The sequence below is a fragment of the Ovis aries genome, chromosome 24, assembly GCF_016772045.2.
Source record: "Ovis aries strain OAR_USU_Benz2616 breed Rambouillet chromosome 24, ARS-UI_Ramb_v3.0, whole genome shotgun sequence".
NCBI lineage: Eukaryota > Metazoa > Chordata > Mammalia > Artiodactyla > Bovidae > Ovis > Ovis aries.
Window position 1 is genome coordinate 8,199,826 of NC_056077.1, and position 27,339 is coordinate 8,227,164.

Sequence of the window (27,339 nt, forward strand, 5' to 3'; positions counted from 1 at the left end):
AGCACAGCCCAGAGCCGCTAGTCGCCGGCATTGTGGGAGTGGATTCTCCTCCTCCCGGCGTGCCCTACGGCACGGGGGCCGGACCCGGAAGTTCCGGGCAGAGTTCCAAGTGCCAGCGAGTCCTATTAGGTGCGCGTGGAAACTAGGGTCATGGCTGCCCCCGGCCCAGCGCTCTGCCTCTTCGACGTGGACGGGACCCTGACGGCCCCGCGGCAGGTAAGAGGCGCCCGGCAGTAGCCGGCGCAGAGCCCCCAACTGCTCCCAGACGGGGCTAACGACCGCCCAGGTAGGCAATCTGGGGCGGCTAGGGACCGCCCACCTCCCTTGGAGAGACTGAACTCTACTCTGTGTTCCCTGGAGGGCTGAGACGGAAGCCCTAACCAGATCTTCAAGACCTCAGGGTGCTCGGAGAGATGGGACAGGCCGAAAAACTCTAAGAGAGCAAGGAACTTGTGTTGGCTTGGAAAACGCAATTCTGGACTTTCACCGTCAGCCCTGGCTGTGAAACCCAGCTCAGCCCCTTTACCAGCTTGTGTGCCCTTCTCAGATGTAACACTGTGGTCTGTGCCTGTAGCTTGATGTGAAAGACAGGTTTCCAAGTCAGACAGATCTAGTAGAGTCTCAGTTTTACCTCCTGACAACTGTGTGACCTTGAGCAAGTCACTTAACCTCAGTATCTATGGCTTTAAGTGGGGAGGTGACCTGTTCCTTGAGGTGTTTGTGGAGGTCGAATGAAATCATATAAGTTCATGAAAGTATCTTGCAGGCGGTAGGCTGGGTTCAATAATACTCAATTAGTATTAGCCACCACCACCGCTGCCTTCTCCAGCCCTGCAGTGGAGTGGGGTGATGGATAAGACCTAGATTGCTACAGGCTGCCTGTTGAGAGTCTCCCGGGACTCCTGGAAACTTCTCTTTTCCAGATTTTGTTGCCATGGGCTCAGATTTTGTGATGACGCTCACTTTGACCTCCCCCTTGCATGAATCAGTCACTGAACAGCAGCCATTCAAACTTGGGACTGGTTCCAAGTGGCCTCGCTGTCTTCAAGTTCTGTCTCTACCCTGCTTGGTTCGGGCTGGATGGTAGCAGCGGTGGGTGCGCTCTGGAATTCACACGGAATGTATGTGACCTTAGCTGCATCACTGTACCTCTCTGAGCCACAAGTGCTATGTATCTAACGATGGTACTCAATTGCAAGTTCTCCAAAGGCCCTTTTTGACTCTGAGAGTCCACGATCCACACACACTTGTAAGTTGTTAAAAACCCATAGTGGTTCAGAGCCAGGGTCAGTAATTCATTGTTTGTAAAGGGCCAGGTAGCAAATACTTTTGTGTTTGCCCACCATATGGTCAGTACTAACTGCTCGACTTTAATGCAAAAGCAGCCATCGACCATACGTAGGCACTCTAGCTGTGTTCCGGTAAAACTGCTGCTCAGTTTGGCTCTTTGGTTGTGATGATCTTGGGTTTACATTCCAAGGCTTCTTACACAATATCATTAGAGCCTCTTAACCTTTCTCCCTTTTTCATCCCAAGTAGGGTAGTTATTTTCATTTTAAATTAGGAAACAGACACAGTAAAACCATCACCTTGGTTTCCATACAAGATCTGACAAAAATCTCTGGGCCTCAGGGTATTGTTATTTGCTAAGTTTGCCATTTTCTGCCAAAGCTTCAAGGTGGAGGCTGTTTCGGTTGCTAGGTGTGCCATTCAGGAACATGCTTCTGATTCCCAGAAGGAATCAGGACATATAAGCACGAAGTATGAAATAGCAGCAAAACCAGGCAACCTGCAGTGTATTCCCTTGAAACATTTCTTTGCTGAACATGATTTTTACACTTAAAAAAAAATCTAAGTTTTATGCACTGGGTGCTCCAGGTAAAAAATAAAGCTAATTTAGCAACAGATCTGCGTTATACAACCTTTCCCTTCCTCAATAAACAACATTCGCAAACACTGATAAGCACAAGGCAATCCGAAAGCAATCAAATGGATTATCTTTTCTTGCAGCTGCTGAAACAGGATATGACCTAATCAGGTAAAATCTAGCCAGTGGTGTCAGAGCTTTGCGCATTTCAATGTGCTGGTAAAACATTGCTGTTCTGAGTGCTTTCCTAAGAAATGCCATTGCATCTAAAAGCAGTTGAGACTTAGAAGCCTGCAAAGAGAAGCAGGGCATAAACCTGGGTGGACTGTTTTCCAGCTTTCTCTCATGAAAAGCTTCAAATGTACAGAATCGCTGGGGGGAAAAAACAGTACCCAGAAGAACCATATTCACATCACTTAGATTCAGCAATGATTGGGTTTTGTTTTGTTTTAATTATTGGTTTATTTTTGGCCACGTTGGGTCTTTGTTGCTGCCCTCAGGCTCTCTCTAGTTGCTGCAAGCAGGGGCTACTTTTTCTTGGGGCACACTGACTTTTTGTGGCGGCTTTTTGCAGAGCACAGGCTCTGGGTGCATGGGCTTCGGCAGTTGCAGCGTGTGGGCTTAGTGGTTGGAGTGCACGGGCTCCGTTGCCCCACAGCATGAGGTATCTTCCCAGATCAGGGGTCAAATCCGTGTCTCCTGCAGGTGGACTCTTACCCACTCTACCACCAGGGAAGTCCTCGCTCTCTTTTTTAATCTTTGCTGCATCACTTCCGAAGCTGTAGTCGTAATGGTACTTCAACCCCTGAATATTTACACCTGCAGCTCTTGACAGGGACCTCTGTTGTAACCACAACTTTGTGATCACACCTAAGGAAATGATCAGCAGTGCCCTAAAGTGATTTTATACAGGAGTCAGCAAACTTGACTCTATAAAAAGCTGCTTGTGACCACGATCGAGCATCTAGCCTCCCCCAGCCCCACCACAGGAGGTGGGAAATGGTTGAGGCTCGCGCAGCTGCTCACCCATGTGTAGTCATGGCTGCAGACACCACAGAGATGAATGGATATGACTGTGTTGCAGTCACTGTACAGAAACAAGCAGAGAGTTGGTTCTGGCCCACAGACCTGGTTTTCTGACTCTTCTGCTCCTTAATTTTCCTTAATTATCCCTAGGAAGTCTTCTATATATTTTTTTTTTTTCACATTAATTCCAAGTTTTGGGCTCCTTGCATTTGGTTTTGTCTGGGATGACTTATAAAGAATTCCTTGAATTTATCACAAGAGTTATTTAGAAACATGACTCAATCAAAAATTGGGCAGAAGACTTAAACAGATATTTCTCCAGAGAAGACAGACAGATGGCCAGTAAACACATGAAAAGATGCTCAACATCACTCATTATTAGAGAAATCCAAATCAAAACTACAATAAGGTATTGCCTCACACCAGTCAGAATGGCCATCATCAAAAAATCTGCAAACAATAAATGCTGGAGAGAGTGTGGAGAGAAGGGAACCCTCCTACTCTGTGAGGGCTTCCCTGGTAGCTCAGCTGGTAGAGACTCCGCCTGCAATGCAGGAGACCCTGGTTCGATTCCTCGGTCAGGAAGATTCACTGGAGAAGGGATAGCCTACCCACTCTGGTATTCTTGGGCTTCCCTGGTGGCTCAGCTGGTAAAGCATCTGCCTGCAATACAGGAGACCTGGGTTCAATCCCTGGCTTGAGAAGATACCCCAGAGAAGGGAACATCTACCCAGTCCAGTATTCTGGCCTGGAGAATTCCATGGGCTGGATGTGTATAGTCTACGTGGTCAGAAAGACTCAAACACGACTGAGTGACTTTCACTTCACTTTCACTTCCTACACTGTTAGCGGAAGTATAAACTAATACAGCCATTATGGAGACCAGTATGAAGATAAAACTAGAAATAAATCTACCATATGACCCAGCAACCCTACTCCTGGGCATATACCCTGAGAAAACCATAATCAAAAAACACGTATGTGTCCCAGTGTTCATCGCAGCACTGTTTACAACAGCCAGGACATGGAAGCAACCTAGATGTCCATCGATAAATGAATGGATAAAGAAGCTGAGATACATATATACAAAGGAGTATTAGTCATAAAAAAAAAAGAACGAATTTGAGTCAGTTGTAGTGAGGTGGATGAACCTAGAACCTGTTATACAGAGTGAAGTAAGGCAGAAAGAGAAAAACAAATATTTTAATGTGTCTATACGGAACCTAAAAAAGTGGTATTGATGAACCTATTTGCAAGGAAGGAATGAAGACGCAGCTATCACAGAGAGTGGACTTGTGAACACGGGGGAGGGAGAGCGTGGGATGAATGGAGAAAGTAGCAACAGCATATAAACAAGATGGATAGCTGGTGAGAAGCTGACACTGATGACCTGGAGGGGAGGGAGGGGGTGGATGTGTGATTATGGCTGACTTGCACTGTATGGTAGAAATCAGCACAACGTTGTAAAAACATTTTAAAAATATATTTAAATAAATGGGAAAAGGCCTCTCCGGGGTGCGCCCCCCTCCAAAAAAGAAGCCTTGTGACAGTTTTGCTGTGTGGCTACTTTACTCCATATCTCTGTATCTCTCTTCTGCGGTGGGGGGTAGTTGAGATGCTCGATTGTGGTCAGAAGCAGCTGGGTCTTATTTCCTGTCGAAAAAAATTTGCTGCCACCTGGAAGGGGGAAGGTGCCTCTCTGACCCATGCATGTTGAGCATGTCTCCTGGCTGACCTGCCAGACCATTCAGCTGATCAGTGCTCACAAGGGTCCAGATAAAAATAAATGGTACCCTTTGGCTTCTGTGTGAAGGTGTAAGTGTTGTGTTTGTTGTTAGTGTTGCGTTTTTAATGTTCTGCAATCACAGGACTCTTCCCCACTTCCTCCCATTCTGACCTCATGTCTTCAGTCACTGACTCAGAGGCCACTAGACTGTCCACTAGGTCAAGATCTCACCGGAAGATGTGGAAAAGATTGCACTCTCTTAGAAGCCCTTCTGCACAGTTTTATTAACCATATGCATGTACTACTCTTAAAATAATGCTTTTTAAAGAAAAAGAGAAGATTGAACTGTAGATGTTTTTGTACTGAAGTTAAGTGGATTTTTTTGCTTTTAGTCTCTGGTAGCTTTATTTGTGAAGATAAGTGTACAATCACAGCTTTATTTATGAAGATATGTCCATGTAAGTGTACCATTAAGACTGCCAGCAGCAGTGAAACAAGGGTTTAAAAGATACTTTGTGGTTTGCCTAACACAGGGATGTCACTTCATCTCAGTTTAAAATTTATTTCGAATTAGCACATGGGTTGGAATTAGCCACAGCTTGAATCCATAAATGCAGTACAGTGTAGCATTTGAAAGGAATGGATCTATGTGCATTCTGGAAAAATCAGCACAACTTAATACTGAGAAAGCAAGTCATTGTGCAAGACAGACAATGAGTCCAACTGGTGTTTCAAAAAGTAGAACATTTTTATATGTGTGCCTACAGAGAAGTGTATAAATGCACAGGAAGAAAAACAAGCTGGAGCAAACCACAACAGCAGTTACTGTATTGTTTGCGTGTTTTAAGCCAGGTAAAAATTTTAATTTAACAAGTTTTGGGGGGTTTTTTTCCTGATACCTTGATGTCCCTAAGTGAAAAGCGAAAGTGAAGTCACTCAGTTGTGTCTAACTCTTTGCAACCCCATGGACTGTAGCCCACCAGGCTCCTCCATCCATGGGATTTTCCAGGCAAGAATACTGGAGTGGGTAGCCATTTCCTTCTGCAGGGGATCTTCCCAACCCAGGGATAGAACTCTGGTCTCCTGCATTGCATACGCTTTACCATCTGAGCCACAGGGACTCCCTCAGTGTCCCCAAAGCACAAACCAAACAGTTGGTCTTACCTGTAGATGTAGAAGCAGATAGACAAGTGTGAGAGTAAAGGTTGCGTTACTCTTGGGGGTCTTAATCTCCCGATTCCTGCATGTCTCCTGACTGTTTATTTTCCTTTTTGAAATGCAGAAAATTACCAAAGACATGGATTGCTTTCTGCAAAAACTGAGGCAGAAGATCAAAATTGGCGTTGTCGGTGGGTCGGACTTTGAGAAAGTACAGGAGCAACTGGGAGATGACGGTAGGCTCTGCGTTGCTTGTTATGTTTTGGTGAAACAGTAACTTCTTGTAAGGTTATCGGGACCCATCGCCACTTAGTGTCGTGGTTACAGCCCTGAACCCTCCTGCCTGTGGGGCAGCCTTCCTGCTTCCTTGATGGGGGAACATTTTCTCTACCCTTAGTTTTTCTGTTTGTTTTTTTTTTATCCTATAAATACATTTCTGGAGTTGCTGGTGAAGCAGTTGGTACTCAGACACATGGACAGATGGACCTAGAAACGTGGGTGTCTGTGTCTCAGCCTGGAATCCTTCTTGCTGATATCCATTAACTGCTTTCCTGGCCTCAGTTTGGGCACCATCCAGACAACCTGCTCACCTCGGTATTGAGGGGCCCTGTGAGTCTTCACGCCCACCTCTGTTGTCCTATCGCTCAGTGTTTCCCAGAGTCTCCCAAGGCTCCTCCCCCACCTAGGGAACCAGAATCCAGACCCCCAGGGCCCCAGGAAGCTAGAGACTGACTCAGTGGGTCCGCGGGGCCTGGGAATCGTACTTCAGCAACTGCCTTCAGGAGATTCTAGGGCTGCTTGTGTAGCACTGAGTTTTGGAGACTGTCTGCTTCTGTCTGTCTTGAAGACTGGGACTACGGATTATTCATCTTCATGGCCCCAGGGGCGCTGGGGTGCCTGAGATGGGGGCCTGTGAGAACAGTGGGTGGAGACCTCAAGGGCCTGAGCTTTCTCTTTGGCACCATTGACGTCTGGGGCCAAGAACTCTCATTGTCCGGTGCACTGGACGCTGTTGAGCAGCATCCATGGCCTCTGCTCACTTGATGCCAGCAGCGGCCCCTCACCCAGGGTGACAACCACACGTGCCTCCAGACGCCAGAGATGTCCCCTGGGGCAGCGTCACCCCCAGCTGAAAACCACTCCTCGAGTTGTAATACCTTCCAGTGGAAATCTGTGTGGGCTGTATGTGTCGGACCGGTTACTGAAAGAGTAATCTATGGGGGCCTTTAAAACCCTCTGTTCTGGGCTTCCCGGATGGTCCCAGTGGTTCAGACTCACGCTTCCGCTGCAGGGGTCATGGGTTCGAGTCCCTGGTCGGGGAACTAAAATCCCGCATGTCTTGGGGTGCAGCTGAAAACAAAGCTCTCTTTTCCTCTTTCACTAATTGTCCTTGTAGGTGCTCTGTTTAGAAACGCCATAAACAACATGTTGTTGTTTGTTATTTAATTTACTCACTCAGTCATGTCTGACTCTTTGCAACCCTGTGGACTGTAGCCCGCCAAGCTACTCTGTCCGTGGGATTTCCTAGGTAAGAATACCCGTGTGGGTTGCCATTTCCTACTCTAGGGGATCTTCCCGAACCAGGGATCAACCCTGAGTCTCCTGCATTGGCAGGCAGATTCTATACCACTGAGCCCACCTGGGAAGCCCGTATAAACAACATAATGGGGCACATTAAGACCCTGTTACCAGGTCCTGATTGCCCTTTCTGCCTCTGATCATGTATTTAACCACAGGCTCAGAGAGGTTTTGTTAGCGTAGGACAGTGTCTTACCTTTCAGAGTGTGAGTGGAAACACCAGATTCACAACAGTCACGAGCCAGAAGAAAGTGAAAGACCCACCTATATGAGAATCACCTGGGACCTCATTCAAATGCAGAGCTTGGCCCCCACCCAACACGCCGTGCCTGGGAACCTGCACTGTAACAAGCGCCTGAAGGTTGAGACCACCCAGATGGATATGGGCTTCCCCTGTGGCTCAGCGGTAAAGAATCTGCCTCCAGTGAAGGGAATGTGGGTTCGATTCCTGGGTCAGGAAGATCTCCTGGAGGAGGGAATGGCAACCCACTGTAGTGTTCTTGCCTGGAGAATCCCTGTGGACAGAGCAGCCTGGTGGGCTACAGACCATGGGGTCACATAGAGTCGGACACGGCTGAAATGACTTAGGATGAACGCAGGCAAGATTGATGTGGGTGGTCTTAAGGGTCACTTGAAGAGCTTTTTAAAAAAAAAAAAAATCATCTGATTCTTAACCCGGCCCCTGCAGGTTCTGATTCAGAAACTCCGGGAGCGTAGCCTCAAATTCGGCAGATTTTCCTCACTGTCCAGATGACGCAGGTTACGGTGGGGTTTGGGAGCCATCGGTGGTTTCCACTTGGCCTTTACAAATAAACAGGCGGAAGGCAGAGACACGCAGTGACCCACCACCAACTCTCCAGTCTGCAGCCTAGTCGTCATCTGTTAAATTGATAACAAAGCATCTTTTAAAAAAAATTTTTAAGGAGCTTTATTCCACCCTCCCAATCTGTTAAGATAGGTCAGTGCTGGAGTTTAGCAGTTTTGTTGGCCATGTGTTAATGAAGAAATAGAAACACAGGGTTCAATTCATTGCATTCTAAAGTTTCTTTTGTTTTGTTGGCAGTTATTAAAAAATATGATTACGTGTTTCCAGAAAATGGCTTGGTAGCATACAGAGATGGGAAACTCTTGTGTAAACAGGTAGGTTTGTAAGTATCCAGACTATGACAGACTACTAGTCAAATGTTTTCTGGAAAGATACTTGAGTGCCTCCGGGGGCTGAGTGGTAATGAATTTTCACCCTCGTTTTTCACATTTTGGATGTTGAACCATGTGACAATGGTTCCAAATTGCTAACTTACACATTCCAAATTGCTAACTTAATTTTTATAATTGCTTTTTAAGGGTACTTAATATTTCTGTTATGGTAGCAGAGACCAGTGCAGGCTGCTTTGCTACAGACATTTTTATGCAGTCCTGTGTAGCTCTTATTACCATTAAGATCATTCTGTTCAGACAGAAGAGGAAACTGAAGTGAAACAAATATGTTTTCTATCCGTGTCTGCAGATATTTTAATGGAATAAAAGCAGCAACGAATAAACTCTTCGGGGGCTTCCAGGAAGTACTTAGGGAGATAATGAACATAAAAATCCTGAGTAATGAAGCAGGAAATGGTTCTGACTGAAGCCCTTTCTAGTTTGCCCAATGTTTTCAGCAAATAAGAAAGAGAGAGGAGGAAGGCAGTGAGGGTGTCACCCAGCCCCACCAGGTGACCTTCAGCCCGAGGTGGCTAAAGACCTGGCTTGGCTGGAAAGCCATTTGAAAACATCTCCCACTGTGTCAAGTAACATCAGCATTTTCTTTATCTAGAATATTCAAGGTCACCTAGGTGAAGCCCTAATCCAGGATTTAATCAACTACTGTCTGAGCTACATCGCGAAAATCAAGCTCCCGAAGAAGAGGTGGGTTTGCTCTTAGTGACGAGGCGCTGCTGGAATATGGCGTCATGTCATCTGGTGGGTTGGGGCTCAGTTAACTCCACAGTGCAGTGCTTACAAGGGGCCACCGGAAGCCTTCTGCGGGGCCTGCAGGGGATGAAGGGAAGTGAAAGGGGAATCCTCAGTCATGTCCGACTCTTTGCGACCCCATGGACTGTAGCCTACCAGGCTCTTCTGTCCATGGGATTTTCCAGGCAATAGCACTGGAGTGGATTGCCATTTCCTTCTCCAGTGGATCTTCCGGACTCAGGGATCAAATCCTGGTCTCTGCATTGTAGACAGACGAGTTACCGTCTGAGCCACCAGGGAACGCCTGGCAGTGGACGAATGATGATATAAATGATGGCATGTCCGCATGACAGGAATTGAAAGTTCGATGCTTTCAAGCCCCCTGCCCGTGACACAGCAGCGTGGGAAACGCATCGCCCTCAGCTATGGGGTCAAAACTAGAGGCCCCCAGGCCAAATCCCCCCCAGAGCCAAGTTCACTTGGGCCCCGCTGTTCAATACAATCTAAATTAAGTGCTGTCGTTTTCTAATTGTTATCCATTCATGCATTCGTTTATTTTTGGCTGTGCTGGGTCTTTGCTGCAATGCACGGGCTTTTTTCTAGTTGTGGCGAGCGGGGCCTACCCCAGTTGCGGTGTGGTGGCATCTTGTTGCAAAGCTCTGGACTCTGTTTGCGGCTCGAGGGCTCTTGAGTTCCCGGCTTAGTTGCCCCAGAGCATGTGGAATCTTCCCAGACTAGGGATCGAACTGTGTCCCCTGCCTTGGCAGGTGGGTTCTTAACCACTGGACCACCGGGTTAGTCCCAGTGCTGTCATTTGAAAGTCTGATTTTAAATATCCAGGCTTCCAGTTTCTGTTGCATCTGAAGACCCAATAGTTCAGTGCCCGCCCTCAGCATGGCAGCAGCTGGAGAGGGGCACAGGCACAGTGCTGCGCCCCTGCCCGCCACCACCATCTCCAGCCTTTCACAGGCTGTTTGTCTCATTTTTCTGGCCTCTCTAGACATTGATTTGTGAACCTACCTCTTGTTCCAAACACTTATCATCTCAATTCCCATTTTAAAATAATAACAGTAACATGCACACATGCCCACAATTAAAAGATTGGCAGGAAATGGACCGGATGCTAACGGTGGCTATTTCTGGGTAATGAGGTCACAGGTGGTTTCTTTGAAATACTTTTCATTTTCTTCTGTTTTCTGCACTTAATGTGCGACACCCTAGTGATTAGGAGGTGAAACGATTCTTAAGCGGCAGTTAAATTTCAAGAGATGCTGTGCTTTGAAGACTGAGTTCCTGAATCAGGTGGCCCTGCTCGGCTCCTCCTCTCAGAGGGCGGGGCTTTTGGTTTTCTCCTCTTTTCTCCTCTGTCCCAGGAAGCGGGGTGGATGAGGTGGGCGGGCCCTCAGATCTATTTTTGTTGGAACCGGGAAGTGACCTATGAGCGTTGGTTACGCTGTGGTGTTGACATTTGCGTAAATTAGAAATTCTCCGTTATAGAAAGTATCCCAGGTCAGTTCAGTCTTTACTTTGGGCTAAGCGTTAAGGGAAAATAAAAAGAAGGTAAGATCCACTCCTGTTCTCAGAGAGGATGTCGTCTCGTGAGAGACCAGCGTGCAGAGTTGCGACTGAATTAGCCCAAGGTTCCCGGTGGATTCAGCAGGCAGAGCTGAAACCCTCTTTGAGCAGCGTTTGCCCACGTTTCTCGTGGGCCTCACTTTGTGCCCCACACAGGTCGGGCAAGTGCAGTGAGATGTCAGATAGTTCAGATCTTCAGGGGGGAAGTGAATACTTGATCAGTCGCCTTAGTCCTGCTGTTAGAAGCCTTTCAACAATGCGTCAGCTGCCCTGCCTTTCTTGGGAATGAGAGTAATAATGTGTCCTTGAGCTGGGGAAACAATTGAGCTCTTTTTCGGACAGTTTAGGACCCACAGGCCTAGGATCCCTGCCCCCGAATGATAACCATTGCCCCCCCACCCCCATGTACATGTAGATGGCGTGGGGAACCGGCCGGGCTGTACAGAGTCCAGGACAGCTGGGCGGGGGGTTGGGATAGTATCTCCAGTGTACATACGTTTGCCTCTTTCTCTGCAAGTGGAGCACAGCAGGGGAGGGTCCAGTGAGGGAGACTTTGCTGTTTTTACTTTACCTGATTGAGTCTTCATTGCTACTCAATTAGCAAAGTACTTTTACATAAAGATTTCAGGAGCTCCTTCGGGGGTTTAAGGCGAGTGCCCTTAGCCCTTTCTGAGGTTCAGAGCGGTGCCCAAGCTCACCTGGTAAACTGTGGCCTGCCTTGGCCTGGAATCTGGTCCCAGCCCCATGCCTGGTGCTCATCCTCACAGTATTGTTACTGAGCTCACCTGGGATCCTCAGCAGCTTTTCCTGTGTCTCTTTGCCTGGTGAAAAGCAGCATTTCACTAAATCACTGGCCACGATGTCTGGATAGATACTTTCAGATTCCTCAGGAGCGTGAAGAGCTAGTAATTGTTTCCATAGCTGTTTGCTCGCTGTAACATTCTCTGCCCAACAGCAGCACTGTCCAGCTGAAATGTAATATATTTTTTGAGTTTTCTGTGGTCCTGGGTTTTTTGGTTTTTAGGAAAGAAAGGAACAAGTGAAATTCATTTTAATATGGTTTATTTAACCAAATATATCCAAAATACAGTCATGTCAAATATAGTCATTGTAAAGCATTATCAGGACCTCCCTGGTGGTCCAGTGGCTAAGACTCCACACACCCAATGCAGGGGGCCCACGTTCGATCCCTGGTCAGGGAACTAGGTCCCTCATGCTGCAACTAAAACCCAGCTCAGCCAAATAAGTAAATATTTTAAAAAATACGTAAAGCCTTATTAGTGAGGATTACACTTTTTCACATGAAGTCTCTAAACACTCGTCTCTGATCAGATCAGCCACAGTTCAGGGCTCACGGGCCACGTGGGGCTGGTGACAGCCCACGGCCCAGCACAGCTCCTCCACATGTTGATCGCACCCGCTTCTGCCTATGGAATTGCCTGCCTCTTAGCCCATCTGTCCTTCTGCCATGTTGCTCAAATGTGTCTCCAGGACCCCTCTCCCCTTCCACTCCCACCCAGGGGCACTTTCATAGAGTTCCGTAACGGGATGCTGAACGTGTCGCCGATCGGAAGAAGCTGCAGCCAGGAAGAACGCATTGAGTTCTACGAGCTTGATCGGGTGAGTCTTCCTGAAATAGCCCAGGCATGTGGACACGTGGTGTGCCTCTCTGTGGCCGAGAAAGCCTGCGGTCTACTGCACTAGATTCTCGGTATCTTTTTGTCTTCCTCAGAAAGAAAACATAAGACAAAAGTTCGTGGAGGATCTGCGAAAAGAGTTTGCTGGGAAAGGCCTCACGTTTTCCATAGGTACCATATGTCCAAGGGGTTCGTGCTGGGAGGTGGCTGTGGGCCTGTGTGCTCTTGGACTTGGACTCAGTTCAAGTTCAGGGCTCATGAGCCACGTGGGGTTGGTGATGGCCACACGGCCCAGTCCAAGTTCAGCTCTTGGACTCAGTGCTCAGTTTGCTGATGGGCAGCAGGATTTTACGGGTGGCCCGTCCATAAGAGGGAAAACACTCGCCTGCGACTTCCCTGGCAGTCCAGTGGTTGAGATGCTGCACTCCCAAAATGGGGACATGGGTTCGATCCCTGGTCGGGGAACTAATCCTGCGGGTCACACAGCATAGCCTAAAATAAATTTTTGAAAAATAAAAACCACTGTCCTGCAGAATTAGCCATAGCAGCGACTTGCCAGATTAGGAGATGAATTCCAGGCTGCTGGTTCTGAATCCTCACCCAGCAGGATCTTTCCTCCCAGTGCTTCTCCTGCTCAAAAACGAGAGCATCTTGCTTGATGAACTGTGTGTGATGACGGGGCTTCCCAGGTGGCACTCGTGGTAAAGAATCCACCTGCCAACACAGGAGATGCAAGACACTCAGGTTCGATCCCTGGGTCAGGAAGCTCTCCTGGAGAAGGGAATGGCTACCTACTCCAGTATTCCTGCCTGGAGAACCCTGTGAACAGAGGAGCCTGGAGAGCCACAGGCCATGACTGAACACACACACACGTGCACGCACACACGTGCACCTTTGGGCAGAGGACAGCATGTGGGTGACTCCGTAGAAGAGAGATGGGACAAGGCAGGGGTTGGAGGGGCCCTATTAGGTCAAGTAACTCGAATGTGTCTGAAATCTTGTAACGTGTGACCAGCAGAAAACCTTAGAAGTCACTTGGGCTGATTTTACAAATGAAGAAACGGGGCCCAGAAAGGAACAGGCGCTCGTCTAGGTTCCCAGAGCTTCTGCCGACAGTGACTGGCCAGCACGGCCGTTTCTGTGTCTGATGCAGAGCCCCTCTTGCAGCGCCGGGCGTCTCCGTCCCGCATTCAGGTGAAACATGCCCAGCTTTAAGCAGACGGGTTTCTACTGTCAGTGCTGGTGAGCCATTCCTTAAAGCCCTCTCCTTTCACCAGCTCTAATAAGCCAGCGTACACTTGCCAGAAAACTAGAGCTGCAGCGGGACTCTGTGTAAAAGATGAATGGGTGGGCTGTTAAGTGTCCCAACAAAGCCTTGAAAGGGTTTTTTGTTGCCCATGAAAGCTGTGTGGAAAATTGCCATGCGTGGGATTTTCATTTTCCTGCACAACAAGCTGTGTGCATCCTGCCATTGGGAGGAGGCACCGAGAGCATGGTGTGGCTGGAGGTGAGCAGGGCTGCAGCAGGCCGTTGGCAGCTTGCATGCTGGCCTGCTTCAGGGTCTAACCCTGCCCTGCAGAGGCAGGCGTGGTTCTCACTGTGAGTCAGCATGCCGTGTCTCTTTTTCAGACTTCAGATTTTTAGATTTTAAGTGAAATGATGTTGGGGGCAGGGGAAGCATAATGCCAAAATTAATTTCTAGGGACTTCCCTGGTGGTCCAGTGGTTAGGACTTCGTCTTCGAATACAGGGGTGGCAGGTTCTATCGCTGGTCAGGGACCTAAGATCCCGCAGGCCTCCAGGCCAAAAAAACGAAATGTAAAACAGAAGCAGCATTGTAACAAGTTCAGTAAAGACTTCAAAAATGAGCTACATCAAAAAATATATGTATATTTCCATACCTTAACTAAAAATAAAACAACCACAGCAACAATTATTTAGGGAAAAAAAAATTCCTAGAAGCTGCCTCTACTGCTACTGCTGCTAAGTCATTCCAGTCATGTCTGACTCTGCGACCCCGCAGACGGCAGCCCACCAGGCTCCCCTGTCCCTGGGATTCTCCAGGCAAGAACACTGGAGTGGGTGAAGTTACCCCTAAAGTATGGTAATTAGCAAGCCAGGGTAATAAAAATCAACCTTGGGGCTCCAGTTACAGACTAGCTTGAAGGACACATTTTTTTCAGTGACATATCATTAACCTCCTTTGCATCTCTGGCTTGTGTGTCTCTCTCCCCCTCGGCAGGAGGCCAGATCAGCTTCGACGTCTTCCCCGACGGCTGGGACAAGAGGTACTGCCTGGGACACGTGGAGAAGGACGGCTATAAGACCATCTATTTCTTCGGCGACAAAACCATGCCAGTGAGTATGGAAGTGTGTTAGCAGCCGTGTTGTTCAGTTTGGGTTGGGGGAAAGGACAGACAGAGGGGCTTTCTCCCCCTACCACACACACTTCGCCCGGCAGCCTGGCTAACACTGGGTGGTGGCTTCTTTCCTGCGGGGTGGGGGTGATGGAGCCCCCTCTTCTCTGCGCTCAGACACCTGCCGCCTCTGGAGATAAGGATAGAGCCTTTCAGTGTGGCGTTGAGTGTCGCCCACCTGAGCACCTTCCAGAACAAGACTCGGAGCTGTCATCATACCCTCTTTGCGTTTCGAAGCCCTTGTCCTTTTTATTTTTCACCATATTTTTCCCAGAGGCATTCATCTTGATTAGACGCGAGGAGCCCTGAAAGGTAGAACGGGAATCTCGTGGGTCTGACATTCAGGAGAGATGAGAGGCATAGGATCAGATCTGGGCATCACTCACGTTGGTAGGGGGCTGTCCCAGGGGCACGGTCAGGAACCCCCAGTCCAGGACTGGATCTGAACTGGGGGCTGAGAGCAAAGCCCGGTGTGGAGAGGCCAGCGCCAGCCGAAGGGATTTCCCCGAAGCCTTGGGGCTCTCCTGAGGACAGGCGGGTCTCCTCAGGCCGGACTGAGAGGCGTGACCGCCATCGAGGCCCCGAGGGGGTGCACCCTGATGGCTGCTGCCCAGCCCAGGGCCGCCTCCCTTCACCATCGCTCACCTCGCGTCCCTCTGCTTCCCCACGGGCCACCCGGGGTGGTAGCTCCCTGCTGTCGGGCTCCTGTCTCAGGCTTTGTGGCTGAACTGCAGCAGCCAGTGCTGCAGAAAGACTGCTTGGACAGAGTCTTCAATTCCTCCAGCAAAAAGCCCAGGGTTTGTGCTGTTGCTAAAGCCTGTTCCACGTGGAGGGCTACGAAGGTAGTGCTAGTGGTGAAGAATCCACCTGCCAGCGCAAGAGACCTAAGAGATGGAGGTTAGACCCCTGGGTCGGGAAGATCCCCTGGAGGAGGAAATGGCAGCCCACTCCAGTATTCTTGCCTGGAGAATCCCACAGACAGAAGAGTCTGGCGGGCTACAGTCCATGGTGTTGGAAAGAGTCGGACATGACTGGGCAACTTAGCACACACGTTCTACATGGACCTGCCTCTTTCAGTAAGATCGCCATGTGCTAGTCTTCCTGCAGGAAAGGGACTTCCAGATAGTATAGTCTCAAGGCCTGCTTTCCGAATTACAAAACTGGGGGACTTGCCTGGCGGTCCAGCGGTTGGAACTCCAAGCTTCCACTGCCGCGGGCCTGGGTTCAATTCCTGGGCGGGGAACTAAGATCCCACAAACTGAGTGGCATGGCCGGAAAAAAAAAATTGTAAACCTGGGTCTCAGCGAGGTTAACCTTCCCAAGGTCACACAGCTAATGATAGAGCTGGTGACCCCAGAGCCAGCTCCCCACTTTTTCAATGAGTATACTTACCAGTCCACAGACCATCTCTCCAGTGGGCAAGGTACTGTCTCGTTCCCCAGCGAACACCATGCTTCTCAGGAGCTGTATCAGTGAGCCTCTCTCTCAATGATGGAGGGAAATGGTTTATAACCACCTCCTTTTGTTGAAATGCTTTGAGGCAGAAGTGCTTTTGAATTCAGGCCTTGAGGGAAGAAAGTCACTGTCTGAGGCAAAGCGAGCGAATGACATTACCCCCAGGATCTAAGGGACAGCTGGAGACTCCCCCCTTCCCCCAGCTTTGAGCCAGTCCTTGTAGTCTGAGAAGCAGGCTGTTCAGACGGGCCAAGACAGAATATTCTGTGACGATGGCCTTCTTGCTCTGCGAAAACAGCCATCTGAGGCCTTAGTTGGGGCTTTGCAGAGTGGAATGCACTCCTTGAGGTAATCAATAAACAACTTCTTTGGGGAATTTTTCATGTAGGAATTAGAGAGTTTTCTGTTGAGCCACTGCCGTAGCACACACCAGTCTGTTTTGCTGCTTGTTATTGTTGTTTTAACTTTTGCTGGGGTATGTGCTGTGCTGGGCTTAGTCACTCAGCCATGTCCGACTCTTTGCGACCCCATGGACCATAGCCCGCCGGGCTCCTCTGTCCACAGGGACCCTGCAGAACGAGAATACCGGAGGGGGTTGCCATCCCCTCCCCCCGAGGATCTTCTCAACCCAGAAATTGAACCGGGGTCTCCTGCATTGCAGGCGGATTCTTTACCAGCTGAGCTACCAGGAAAGCCCTTACTGGGGTATAGTCACTTTTTAATGTTCTGTTACTTTCTGCAGTACAGCGGTGAACCAGCTGTGTGTACACACCTCCCCTCTTGTTTGGATCTCCTTCCCACTTGTGTCACCACAGAGCATTGAGCAGAGTTCCCTGTGCTGTGCAGCTGGTGCGTGCTCAGTCACGGAGTCGGGTCTGTCTCTTTGTGAACCTGTGGGCTGTCGCCCCCCAGACCCCTCTGTCCATGGGATTTCCCAGGCAAGAACGCTGGAGTGCATTGCCGTTTCCTCCTCAGGGGATTTTCTCAACCCAGGGACTGAAAAATCCCTGTGTCTCCTGCTTTGGCGGGAGGATTCTTTACCGCTGACCTCGTTTACGCATAGTACTGTATCAGTTATCTTCTTTTTTAATCTTACATGCCTTTAAAAAACGGGTACTGTGAGATGGAGGCTCCCCCCCACCCCCCCGACCCAATTCTTAATTAATAGGCATTCATTGTAGAAAATTAGGAACGGCATGAGAAGGAAAGTAGAAGGCGCTTTTGAGTCACAGCTGACACGCTGCCCAGCCCTTCTGTCCGTTTGCACATGACCCCAGCTGTGGGACCTGGCACGTTCACTCGTTTCTTTTCTGCTTTTGTTCTCAACATACTTCATGCCCGCCCCTGTGTTAGGGAATATTTTTTGAAGACAAACGTTTGAGGGCCGTATAACATTCTAGCGTTTAGGCACAGTCTGTTGACCCATTTCCCTAGTAGAGGCCGTTTTGGGTTGTGGCTCTTTGCTCTCATAACGAACACTGTGGTGAACCCTTCTTGCGTCATCCTTGGCCCTCTTCTCTGATCTTCTCTGTCAGTGGTTTGCCCGGAAATGGGAGTTAGCAGCCCAGCCATCTAGTTCTTTTAACGTCCTGACACACAGAGCAGTTCAGGCGCTAGCTTTACGCTTCTTTTCATATTCGGTGACAGACATTCTGTAAGCTGTTTTTTTCCCTTTGTGCCAGGCAAATGTTTTTGCTGGCTTCCAGGGAGGCGGCACCTGAGCTGAGTACTGGGTGAAAAACCATTTCCCTGTCAAGTTCAGCAGACTCAGTTTCCCTCCGATGGGATCTGGATCTGACGTTGTATGGGGTCCCCCGTGTCTTCCCGACCCCCAGCCCACCCTGAGTACCTCCAGAGAGCAGAGGGGAGAAGTAAGAGGCTGGCCTTTGCTTTTCTAAACTCTTGTCAGTGCTGGAAACCCCCTTATCCTCACCAGCAGTCACAACAACCAGTGTCCTTCTAAACCCAGCTCCGAGTTCAGGTTAAAGGCCCTGGGTCCAGCCTTGGGGGCGTCCGTTTGCTGTGGGGAGGAAGACAGCCAGGGCTTGGGAAGATGATCCAGACCACTCTGCCTGGCTCTCTGGGGGGCTGCCAAATCACCCCCAGCCTTCCTGAATTCCCAGGCAACAGTGCTTCTGCTTGTTTAATGCTTTTTGTAAAAAACATTTTGGCTTTAAGTCGCTGCAGCCTGAAAACACATCTGAACCCTTCGTGAGCGTTACCCACTGATGGACTCTGACTCTGCAGTTCTGCTCTGGTTAATTCAGCTCACAGTTCTCTCCTCTGAGTGTGGAAAGGGCTTCAGAGAGGGGCCGGCCCAGCTAGGACCCCACCCTTTGCAGGAGGAGATGGAGTAAGCCGCGTAATGCCAGGTAGCCTGAAACAGCTAGAGTGGGGTAACAGGCTGCGTGACTGTCTAAAGACAGAGAAGTCCTCTCTCCTCACATTTGCGCGTCCAGACACACAGGGAGTCTGAAAAGATACCCCGGAAACAAATTCCAGAGTTAACTGTGGGGGTAAGGGTGAGGAGGGGAGAGAGACTTCCCGCTGTGACCAGATCCTATTCTTTACATTTCTGAACTACCTGAAGGTGCTATCTATTGAAAAATCAAACTTTAAACTGTCTAATTGAAAAAGGGAAGAAGACAAAACTTTTCAAGTACTTCTTCAGCCCCAGACCCTGTGCTGGACACTTCCATGGGGTCTGTCTGCCCCGTCCCAACCGCAGCTGGGGAAGGCGGGGGCCCCACAGAGGGTCAGCCCCTAAGTGGGCTCTGGAAGCCCCTCCCTTGTCATTCTCTCCCCTCACTTCCAAAGCACTGCTATCACTCTCCCTAAAACCCACGTGGTGGAGAGGGGCAATGGGCTTGAGAGCCCCCAGGACCCCGGCGCGATGACCACAGGCGAGTCTGTCTCCTCCTGGGCCTCGGTGCCCTGGGCCGTCCACTGGGGACACGGGTCCCCTCCCGAAGGCTCGAGAACACGGTGAGGTCTTAACAGGGCAGGCAGCAGGGCGAGCCTGGCCTGCACCCAGAGCCACTGCCTCTGAGGAAGTTGGGATAAGGCTCGCCTGGGGCTGAGGGCGCCATGTGAGGTTGGGGCCCACGGGGCGGATGACACGTCACCATTGTGAGTGGTACCCAGCCACCCTCAAGATGCTCGTAGGTCTTTAGCCGCAGTTAGGACTTCCTTGCTGTGCCCAGCGTCTCAAGGCATCTCCAGGGTCCCCAGTGAAAGCACTGTGTCCTGGGGTCAGACTCGCTTCACTCACTACTCCTTTCTCTGGTGAAATCTAAGGACCAGGTCTCAGGTGGCTGGTGGCAGGCTTTGTTAGTGGGATGAGGGGAGCCCCCTGGAGGAGGTTGGACCAGATTAGAAGGTCTCAGCCCAGCCACGAAGACTCCTGTGCCCCCTCTGAGAGGAGCAGAAGCTAGAATGGGGTGCAGAGGTGCCACAGGTTCCAGGTGTCCACCGGGGGCCCACCTTCCTTCCAGACACGACAATCCATGGCCTCCCAGGTCCAGAGGACAGGACGGTGGCTGACTGGACCAGGCCCAAGGCAGGAGTGGCGCCCCGCCACCCCAGCATTCCTGCTCAGGGAGAGCGGGCCCCCAGGGGGCACTGGTGTTCACAGCATCAGCTTCCTGAGCCAGGACCACTCACAGCTCTGAACCCCGTTTTATGGATCAGAGGTAGGATATGCCAGAGCCATCAGCAGACCGGAAGTGTCGGTCATCCAGGACTTCAGTCCAGCAGCCAGCTTGCTTTCCGCCACCCCTGGCCGGGTCATCTGGTGTGTGCCTGTTCTGTTGCTCAGTCACGTCCGACTCTGTGACCCCATGCACTGTAGCCCACCAGGCTCCTCTGTCCATGGGATTTTCCAGGCAGGAACACTGGAGTAAGTTGCCATTTCCTCCTCCAGAGGGCCTTCCCGATGCAGGGATCAAACCCACGTGTCTTGCATCTTCTGTGTTGGCAGGTGGGTTCTTTACCACTGAGCCACCTGGTCATCACTAGATCTGAAACCACTGGTTCTCCGCCCTGGAGGCACATTGGAGTCACCTGGTTCCTTTCAAAACCTCATGTCCCTGGTGCCAGGCTCTTTTTATTTTTTACCCTGTTTACTTCTTTCTAGGAAAAAAAAAATCAGTACTATTCTCTAAGGGCATTCATTTTCAAACATTAAAGTTGTTTGAGATTGTGGTCAGATCAGTTCAGTCGCTCAGTTGTGTCCAACTCTTTGTGACCCATGGACTGCAGCACACCAGGCTTCCCTGTCCATCTGCAACTCCTGGAGCTTGCTCAGATTTCAAGTCGGTGATGCCATCCAACCATCTCATCCTCTGTCATCCCCTTCTCCTCCCGCCTTCAATCTTTCCCAGCATCAGGGTGTTTTCCAATAAGTCAGTTCTTCGCATCAGGAGCCATAGTGTTGGGAGTTACAGCTTCAGCCTCAGTCCTTCCAGTGAATATTCAGGACTGATTTCCTTTAGGATTGACTGGTTGGATCTCCTTGGAGTCCAAGGGACTCTCAACAGTCTTCTCCAACACTACAGTTCAAAAGCATCAATTCTTCGGAACTCAGCTTTCTTTATAGTCCAGCTCTCATATCCATATATGACTACTAGAAAAACCATAGCCTTGACTAGACGGGCCTTTGTTGGCAAAGTGAGATTGTTCTCACCCGCAGCTAGTCCTCACACCGGGAGAACAGCACACGTGGCAGTCAGGTGGGGAGCCCCCAGACCCACGACCTGCTGCCCAAGCCCCGGGCGCCTGGCCCTCAGGTGTCTGGAGATACCCTGAGGTGGGAGCTCTCAGAGTTGCCCAGGCCTCTGGCCCCCCATCTTTTGTTCTTTCCCAGTTTTACTGATGAATTTTTTTAGCTCCTGCAGTGATTGTCACCTGCCACCAGGGGGTGAATCCCTGCTCTGGGCCGAGCCCTGGTCTTGGGAGGCCTTTGTACCCCTAACAAGTAGAGATTTGCCAAGCGCCTGTTGGACTCCCCGGGGTAAACATCCTCGTGCAGCCGCAGAACCTGGCTATGCGGTGGGCGGGTGTCCACGGAACCCAGACCCCCTGGAAGTCATGTCTAGTCTGACTTGCAGGAACCTGGGTCGGGGACACTGAGCCCTGCTCCCTATCTTTGTCTCCAGCGTCGGCATAATCAGGTTTCACTGGAACCCTCTCCCCTGCAGCCCAGACCTTGGCCTCTCTGGAATTAAATATTAATGGGCGGCCTGGGCTGAGCCGGGGCCTCTCCTTCGGGCCGGCCAGGTTCACCCCAACGGAAACATGACCGCTTATTCATCCTTCCGCCCCCTCCCTCTTCTCCCAGGAAACCAGAGCTTTGTTCTGGAGCTTGGGGAAGGCTGAGTCGGTGCATATGTAAATCCAGTTTTGAAATTTCCACCATTTCCTGTCCTCCAAAGCGTTACTACCGAAGCCGTATTTTTCTCAAGGGCGGTGCTCTCACTAGCTCAGTGTTTGGGTTCTGCTTTTCCCGACCTTCCGAGTCTGGCTGGCGAGGTCTGTGCCGCCCAGGAGGAGCCTGCTGCGCTCTGAGGCCAGGTCCCCGGCGGGAGAGGCCTGCGGGCGGTTCCGCTTTCACAGATGATCTGAATCTCTGGACCTTGGCTCGATACCCAGTCAGCCAGTGGCTGACTCAGGTCCAGAGACAGCTCCCCTACCTGCCCACACCCCTGCCATCGGGGCTGGAGGATGCTCATGCTAAGTGAGGCTGTGGTGGGCACCCAGCTGTCCCCGCACGGGACGCCCTCCCCAAGGGAGCGGGCGTGGCGGCTCTGAGCCTGGTTGCCCCAGAGGTCCTGCTCCCCAGGCGGTGTCTTCTGTCCGCGGCAGGCGCCTCCTCTGCTCCCCCTTTGGAGTCCTCACTGCCCCCCCACAACCCGTTCTCCAGAAGGACCCTCTTGTGACGGGAACCTGACAGTGTGAAGCCTGGCTCCCCGGAGGCTTGGCGTGGATCCCCGTCCTCCCCGCGGGTTCTCAGGGGCGGCCTTTCCCGGATGGGCGGTCACTGTCTTCTCCGTCACCTCCCTTCCTTTGGCCCCTCCCTGCATTCTTTACAGCCTCCACCGGAGCCTCTGGGTCGGTCTCAGAGACCAGCTCAGAAGGCAGCCTGTCGGTGGCCTTTGCCACTGTCCCTCCAGCTTCCGAGCCCAGGCCAGGTGGGTAGTGGGCACTGCCCGCAGTTTGATGGTTTACCCGTGAAAACCCACCGCTCCCTCCAGGGTCCGTGAGTGCCGCAGCAGTGAGAGCACCGGGGGGCGCTGGGTGTCTGCACGGAGCAGGGCTCAGATGCCGTCCCGCACCCGGGCGGCCCTAAGAGAAATCTTTAGTTTCATCGTAAGAATTGGTTTCACACGTACTTGATTTGTTGTTGTTTTAATGTTTATTCGTCTATTTATTTGGCTGCGCCAGGTCTTAGTTGCGACACTCAGCATCCCTAGTTGAGGCCTGTAGGATCTAGTTCCCTGACCGGGGATCGAACCCCGGGCCCCCTGCTTTGGGAGCGCGGGCTCTCTGCCACTGGACCACCAGGGAAGTCCCAAACACGTATTTGTTTAGGAGACACTGGCCATGAAGTGGGAGCTGGCTGAATGACCAGAGTCCTTTCATGGGACATAAATTTGTGAGGCCCACGCAAGGCCTGGCCAGCTCCTGGGAACACATCTGCCCAGGCACGGCTCCAAGGTCATGGCTCCCAAAGCAGCTCTACCCAGCTCACCTGGGCCCCGGCAGCTGACTCTTCTGGGTCTGTGAACCTCGCCACCTCCGCCTTCTGCTTGGGGGTGGTTGGTTCTTACAAAGATGAGAGCAGCTGTAATTTCAGGTGTCAGTCGTTTAAAAGGTTGTCAGGTTCTTTTTTATAAGATTTTTGAGTTAGGGTGCTTATCCATTTTTATAAGGAAAGTGTAGGAATTTCCATGAGAAGGAAAGCAGGGGCAGGGCCGGGGGAGTGGGAGCATCATTTCCCTGAGACAGGTGTGCCTGGGGAGGGGGTTTCGGCACTGGCTCTGGGGGGGACCCACAGTCACGGACCCCCTCGTCCCAGCATGCCCAGGTCCTCCAGATACATGCCCTCAACTCCTGGGGGTGCAGTGGGCAAGGGAAGCTAGAAAGCAGGGCCCCCGCGCTGGCTGAGCCCCAGGGGCTGCCCCAGGACCACTCGTCCACCGGTGGCCTCCACGCCTCTGGCACGGTTCCGCCACGATCCCCCCTTCACAGACAGGGAGCCGCCCACAGCGCCCCCGTCGCCGGTGCTGGAACCAGGATCTGAGCCCAGGTCAGCAGGCTCGGGCTGTAGGCACGTGGACCTGTTGAAGCTTAATAAATCACACGCAGCCACACATGTGGCCAGTCATGCATCTCTCAGGCCAGCCTCACGCATGGCCCACGTCAGCTCAGAGATGGACCATGTCTGTGGTCCCAGGAAGTTCAAGGGCAGCGCAACTCTGGCCTGTCTGCCCTCCCCTGTGACCTGTTAGGGACATACGGGTGCGGTTAAAGCAAATCAGTGGCAGTGAGACTCCTGTCACCCACTGTGCCTGCTTTCTCGATAGAAAAATAAACCTTAGACAGGTCTTTGGGAACATTGTGATTTCTTCCACAGGCATAATTACATGTTCCTAGCTGAAGGCAGTTCAAGGGAAGGTGAAAAACCCATTCTCGATAGCAACTGTACCAGGTGGTTCCTCTCCTGGAATGGTAGCTGCAGAGAGATGCTCCCAGTAAAACGCGGGGTCCTCGTTTCTCTGGTGGTCCCAGGCCGTGGGTGGCAGGGGCCAAGGCCCAGGACAAACCAGGTGGCGCCTGCATCCACTTCGTGTCTTCACAGGGCGGGAATGACCACGAGATCTTCACAGACCCCAGGACGGTGGGCTACACGGTGGCGGCGCCCGAGGACACGCGCAGGATCTGCGAGGAGCTCTTCTACTGACCAGCCCGCACCCCGTGGGAGGGGGTCGCTCCCCGTGGGAGGGGTCCTCCCAGCCCACCCTGCAGTCCTCGCTATGGTCCCCGCTCGGCAGGGGAATGGCCCTCCATCTCCAGGGCCAGAGGAAAAGGCTTGTCAAGAACGGTTCCCAGGACTGCCTCCAGCAGAGTTACATCCCCACCCGAGTCTCCGACCACCCCCACTCCACCCCATTTGTGCAGTCACGGTGCCCCGGGGGTTTTGTTTTTAAACTTCCTCATCATCCTGGAATGGTCCGGAGAGAATGAAATGAGTGAGCCTGGACCCTCCCTCTTCATGGGTCTCATGGCAAATGTAACAGATGTTCATGCCGGGACCCCCTGCATCAACACTGGAAGGGGGCTCTTGATGAGAAAGGACAGGACATTTATGATGAGCCGACCCCAGCACAGACGGTTAAGACATTTCCAGAAATGAAGCCCATGAATGTCTGCGCCAGCCCAGTGACCACTGACCCCTGGGACTTTGCACATCTCTGGCTGAGGACTCGGGGTAGCTCCGTATCCACTACACATTGGTTCCGGGACATGGACAGTGGAACCAACAGCCCCACCGAGAACTGGCCCGCAGGCTGGCCCAAGATGCTGCTCTGAGCCCTGGCCCCGCGAGTGCCGAGGCCATCACACTTCACTCCTCAGGGATCAGGGAAGGGCCTGAGCTGCTAACAGATCTGGAGCCCGGTCTTTGAATAATAAGCCCTCCACCCCACCCCACCCCCACCCAGACTTTGACCCCGGGGCTGGAGCAGCTGTCAGGCCTCTGACCCTCTCTCTTCTCCTCCCTCCCGCCTCCCACAAGTTCCTGTGTGGCTGGAAGGACGGCAGCTCGGGCGTCATCCAGAGCACGGACGCGAGCTTTCCAAGAAACGGTTCACACATCACTTTTCAGCTTTGGTCCCTCCAGACCAGGGTAGGGTCAGTCCAGGCATGACCTCTGCTGGGGACTCTCAGACTTGAACCTGAATCTGGGGGTGGGGGAACTGGAGAGGGGTGTTCTGGTACCCTACAGTTGGTCCCCACCAGGTGCCTTCATCATAGAGGGACCTGGTTTCCCCCAGCCTCTCCTGAGCCCGGCTCGTCTTAGCCTGGAAGCAAGAAGCAGCCCCAGGCTGGAGGTCGGCCCCCACTGGCTGACGGTCACATGCTAGGGTGACCGTTCTCAGCGGTCCTGGGGCATCTTTCCTGGCTGGATTTTACAAATGATACTGTAATGATTTTTCAAAATGAAAAGTAGCAAATTAAAGTGATTTTATTGATTCCTGTTTCCCATTCTGATTCCTGTTTTGTCCTTGGGTGGTTCAGTGAGCTGGGGCCTACTCAGATTCTAGGGGAAGAGCTCAGCCCTTTGGGACCCTAGAGTCGCTCTTTTCCATGCAGCAGTTTCCACGATGTTGCGGGATGGTACCTGCAGCTGGCGCAGAGCCTTCCTCCACGCTTCTCTTGTCTTCTGGGTTAGTATCCAGTGCGCCCTGCAAGTCTCCGTAACTTCTTATGTCGAAAAACTGTTGAGTCTTACTCAGACTGTCCCAACCCTTATTATGATGTGGAGGGCGTGCTGTTTCCCCGCCCTGATTGGAGCTCCCCTGGGCAGGTCCCCAAGGCCGGCCCCGGCCCAACCCCCACCCCGTACTGTCCGGATTCCCTCAACCTGCTTCCCATTCTCCAGATGACTTCAGACCTCCCGCCATCCTTCTCGTGCTTCTGTAGTCTTATACCAGGTCCAGCCCAGCCCAAGCTCCCCCAGTCATGTAGTCCATCTGTTCTTCAGACATTCTCCCAGGTGGCTCAGACGGTAGAGAATCTGCCTGCAATACAGGAGACCCAGGTTCTATCCCTGGGTCTGGAGGATTCCCTGGACAAGGGAATGGCTACTCATTCTAGTACTCTTGCTGGGAGAATCCCAGGGACAGAGGAGCCTGGCGGGCTACGGTGCAAAGGACACGACTCAGCACGGACGCTCAGGTGGGATTATAGTCCCCACCACACACGCAACAGAGCTGACCTTTCAGGGGAGCACTTGGAAGAGTGGGAGCCGCCGCTCACTTCATCATCCCCAGAAAACCCTGAGGCAGGACTGACAGGCGAGGGGGTCCCTCCCTGCCTTCGAGGACGGTAGACACTGTCGCAAGAAATGTAAACACAGTAGCTCAGTGTTGAGCAAGAGGGAAGCAGAGAGGTCACCCCAGGTCAGCCTGGGGCTGTTAAGAAAGCTTCCTGCCTCCCTCTTTCCCTTCCCCAGGCCCCACCCCACCCCCACCCCCACCCCCAGCACTCTGGAAGCTGACCTGGGCTCGAGGGCTTAGGGGAACCTCAGGGGAAAGACCATACCAGCAGCTACCGGCTCCAGCAAGGCCCTTATGAACCTCAGCGAGGAGCTTGAACTTGATCCCAAGGGAGGGATCTGTGTGACAGGTCTGTCCAGCTCCCGGGCAGGGAGTGACTGGAGGCCCAGCTGAGGAACCAGTCGGGCAGACCGGGCAGACGTCTGGGCGAGGTGAGGCGCCTAGGCAGTTGGCAGTCGATTCACTTCCTGTCTCCCCAGGCAGGGCCCGCTCGGCGGGGCTCCACATCTGCCCACCCGCCTGCCAAGCCTCCACAAACCCCAAAACCCCTTTGTGCAGCTCCTCCTGTCCCCTGCACCCTGGCTGCCACCGAACCCTCCCTCGTGCTAACTGCCAGCTCCAGCGTCTCTCTGAATGAGTTCGATGGGCTGGTCATAATTTTTCCTAATGTGCTCTGACCATCAGTATGCTCTTACATTACAGATGTTCACCTGCGCACCACCCCAAAGTCATCACTTGCCTCTCGAGGGAGACATTCCCAGCCTCTCCTGCCCCCTGCATTTCCCCCACCCACCCCCATGCCCTTGGAAACCCCAAACCTGGGCCGCCTCCCCTGTCTGCGCATGCTCACACTGGAAACAGGGAAATGCATCAACAGGGCACTTCACAGCTGGCCG

At 51.8% G+C, this 27,339-nt stretch overlaps 1 protein-coding gene across 6 annotated transcripts; it reads left to right on the top strand.

Moving 5' to 3' along the window:
• The first annotated feature begins 86 nt into the window (after nt 1-86).
• On the top strand, nt 87-25,636 carry PMM2 (phosphomannomutase 2). 6 transcript variants are annotated; one of them, XM_004020760.5, is made up of 8 exons: nt 87-216; nt 5,902-6,013; nt 8,419-8,495; nt 9,166-9,257; nt 12,398-12,497; nt 12,610-12,685; nt 14,756-14,871; nt 24,244-25,636. In XM_004020760.5, the coding sequence occupies exons 1-8, from the start codon at nt 151-153 to the stop codon at nt 24,343-24,345; spliced, it is 741 nt and encodes a 246-aa protein (XP_004020809.1). In that variant the 5' UTR covers nt 87-150; the 3' UTR covers nt 24,346-25,636. The 6 variants fall into 6 exon arrangements, with proteins under 6 accessions (XP_004020809.1, XP_027817648.1, XP_060262056.1 ...); XM_027961847.3 differs by lacking the exon at nt 24,244-25,636 and adding an exon at nt 19,880-20,592; XM_060406073.1 differs by lacking the exons at nt 14,756-14,871; nt 24,244-25,636 and adding exons at nt 2,011-2,038; nt 5,387-5,471 and having other exon boundaries at nt 12,610-14,395.
• Nucleotides 25,637-27,339: the final 1,703 nt, after the last annotated feature.